The sequence below is a fragment of the Pristiophorus japonicus genome, unplaced genomic scaffold, assembly GCF_044704955.1.
Source record: "Pristiophorus japonicus isolate sPriJap1 unplaced genomic scaffold, sPriJap1.hap1 HAP1_SCAFFOLD_256, whole genome shotgun sequence".
Taxonomy (NCBI): Eukaryota; Metazoa; Chordata; class Chondrichthyes; family Pristiophoridae; genus Pristiophorus; species Pristiophorus japonicus.
The window spans coordinates 236,621-240,233 of NW_027252296.1; the positions used below are offsets into that span (position 1 = coordinate 236,621).

General features: G+C 43.5%; 1 protein-coding gene across 1 annotated transcript; it reads right to left on the bottom strand.

Moving 5' to 3' along the window:
* Window positions 1-256: 256 nt before the first annotated feature.
* LOC139247084 (probable G-protein coupled receptor 139) lies at window positions 257-1,069 on the bottom strand. Its single transcript, XM_070871497.1, has one exon. It carries the CDS (start codon window positions 1,067-1,069, stop codon window positions 257-259), a length of 813 nt encoding a protein of 270 aa, XP_070727598.1.
* Window positions 1,070-3,613: the final 2,544 nt, after the last annotated feature.

Here is a 3,613-nt window from a genome sequence, read left to right on the forward strand (position 1 = left end):
TGGTGGTGCGTTAAGATGTACAGAGTGTTTAAGTGATTGTGTTAATATTAATCTGTGGTCTCTATCAGAATGTTAATAGTCCTGAGGTCAGTGGGAGTCTCTTTCCGTTCACTGATTTTCTCCGGCATTGGATTATGATGTACGCAGTGTTTTAATGAGCGTGTTAATATTACAGATATCACAAACCCTGCGAGTGAGTGTGGGTCTGACAAAATATGAGGCAGGATTGAGTTCTAATACTCGTCTCATCATTTAATTATTTTACAATTAAAGTAAAGGGAAATTTCAGCATATGTTTCAACTGCTCTCTGAACTTAGTCTGTGTCAGAGCATAAATACCAGTGTTTGTGCAACAACTCAGGAGCTGGGACATGAATCCCATTTCTTTTACATAGCGAGGTATATATACATTCCTGGACCACATAAACAGCAGCCGATACCATATAGAAACCACCATGAACACCGCCCATAAAAGTATGAAATTGCCCGAGATAACAAACAGTAACATTATGGATTTATTTCGGCTCTCCATTTCTGGGTCTCTGGAACTCTCCCCACTGCTGGGTCTCCGGAGTCTGGTGCGGGCTCTGCTGGCCACTAAAATGTGCCTGACAGTTAAAGCATTCAGCAGCAGAATCAGAACAAATGGGAGACCTGGTGTGAGAATATAATGAACGAACTCGATGGCAGCCCAGACCGGAGAATTCATATCATGGAATGTTACAAAACAAAACCAGGGGCTGTTCACAAGCCGATATCCACCTGTGAACAGAAAATACCAGGGGATGTTCTTTAAACCACTCAGCACAGTCACTGTTCCCAGAACCACAGCCGCCGTTCTCTTGGTGCAATGTTTAATTTTCAGTTTCTGGCAACAAATGGCCACAAATCGATCAGAGGTGAAAGTGACGGTGAACCAGACAGAACAGTCTGTGACTGCATAAAGCAGGACAGCGTGGATATTACACACCGGGATAGAACCCAGGAAATCAAACTGTTCCTTATAAGCAATTGGAATCTGCCTCAATATCAGGTCGAAGAAAACGACCAGTAGATCTGCCGTTGCCATGGCCACCAGGTAGCGAGTTACACATTTGGAGAGACCGCACTTTCCCCGGGACAGGATCACAATCGTCACTAAGTTCACTGTGAGGAAGATAAATAAGGAGGGACATTATACATCACACTGTGAGCAAGAGCAGCAGTTTGATGGAATTCGGGGTGAATCTGAAACTCCTCAGCCCCATTCAATGGTATACTCTTATTCTATTACCCACAATACAAGTTTATTTGTAGGAATATCGGGAATACATTGTGGAATCAATTAATGAATAGGGATTAATACAAGATGAAATTAACAGATGTGTGATCAATGAGAGATTGTGGTCGATCTAACCTTAGCCCAGGAGACCAAAGCACAACCTGAAGTACCAGGGACACAAAGGCCAAAATCCTCCTCAAGGAACATTTCGTGAGAATGTAAATTCTCCACTAGTAGTCCAACCAACAGAAGCAGTGCCACTAATGCAGAACTGGAGATGATGAGATCATCATCGGCAATCCCTCGAAATCTTGGAAGACTTACTTCCACTCTACAGGTGACTTCTCAGGGTTGTCTCTGTCGGTCTCTGCCACAGGTGGGGCAGAGTATGGTTGAAGGAAAGGGTGGGTGGGGAGTCCGGTTTGCCGCACGCTCCTTCCGTTGCCTGCCTGGTAAGCTCTTGGTGACAAAACTTAAGGGACTCATCGCCCTCCCGGAAGCTCTTCCTCCACTTAGGGTGTTCTTTGGCCCGGGATTCCCAGGTGCCGGTGGTGATGTTGCACTTTATCAAGGAGACTTTGACGGTGTCAGTGAAACGTTTCCTCTACCAACCTGGGGCTCGCTTGCCGTGCTGGACCTTTTCATGGATGTCTGCCCTTGCTGACAGTAAGCTCCCAAGGTATGGAAAATTGTCCAAGCTGAGATGAGAAGGGGCACACTGACTGGGCCTCATTGATGAGTGGATGTTTCAGATATTTCAAGATATGTATGTGATTTAAGAGAATTTTGCTGCGACTCTGTGTAAGTAAATGTACTGATATAAGGTGAAAACAAACGCAAAATCCAGGGAATGCTAAACATCTGAAAAAGTGAAAATGCTGGAATTACTCAGCTGGTCAGGCAGTATCTGCGGAGAGAGAAACAGTGTTAACGTTTGAACTCGATGACCTTTTCTTATTATGTACAGAGTCTCCCAAACCAAGGCATAATTCTTAGCATATATTACAAATGTTCATTGGATACAGCAGACTGAAATTCGTCAAATAAAAATTCATATACAATTTCTTTTCTCGACTTAAATATAGAAAAATATGATTTTTGATAAAATCCTATCAAGCTGAGAAACAATAGCCGACACCACCATGGACAGGATGGTGAATTACAGGGAGAGAACTAAAATTAACCATTATTTACCGAATTAATAGCTGGATACAAAGGATTACCAGGGACACCGAGAGCAGTGAAGGGTGGGTCAATAACATAGTATCACAGAATCATAGAATCATAGAAGTTTACAGCACGGAAGGAGGCCACTTCCGTGCCGGCCAAAATTAGGATTTCTACCTAATTCCACTTTCCATCTCTAGGTCCACAACCCTGCAGTTTATGGTACTTCAACTCCACATCAAAGTACTTTTTAAATGTGCTGAGGGATGGTGCCACTCTCACCCTTTCAGGCAGGGACTTCCAGATTCCACAACTCTCTTCGTGAAGAAATTTCCTCTCTAATCCCCTCTAAATCTTCTCCCAATTACTTGACATTTATACCTCCTGGTTGTGGACACCTCTGCTAAGGGAAATAGGACCTTTCTATCCACTATTTCTAGGTCCCTCACAACTCTATTCACCTCAGTGAAGTCTCCCCTCAGCCTCCTCTGTTCCAAGGAAAACACATTCAGCCGATCAAATCTGTCCTCATATTGAGATTCTCCACTCCCGGCAACTTCCTCATAAATCTCTCCAGTGCAATCACGTCCTTCCTGTAATGCGGTGACCAGAACTGCATGCAGTACTCCAGCTGTGGCTTAACACGTGTTTTATACATTTGAAGCATAACCTCAATGTTTAATGTGTTCTTCCTTTACTTTTTAGCCCCACCCAAATGCATTACCTCACCCTTCTCTGGATTGAATTCCATTTGCCACTTTTCTGCCCACCTGACCAGTTGATTGATATCTTCCTGCAGTCCACAGCTTTCTTCTTCAGCATCAACCACACAGCCCATTTTAGTATTATCTGCAAACTTCTTAATCATACCCTACATATTCAAGTCTAGATCATGGTGTATATCACAAAAAGCAAGGGATCTAATACTGAGCCCTCTGGAACCACACTGGTAACATCCTTCCAGTCACAAAGCACCCATCAAACATTACGCTTTGCTTCCTGCCTTTGTGGCAATTTTAGATCCACTGTGCCCTGGATCCCATGCACTTTTATTTTCGTGGCCTGTCTGCCATGTGGGACATTATCAAAAGACTTGCTAGAATCGATATTCACTACATCATGTGTGTTGCTCTCATCGACCCGACTGGTTTTCTTCCTCAAAAAATGGCATCACGTTAGCCATAA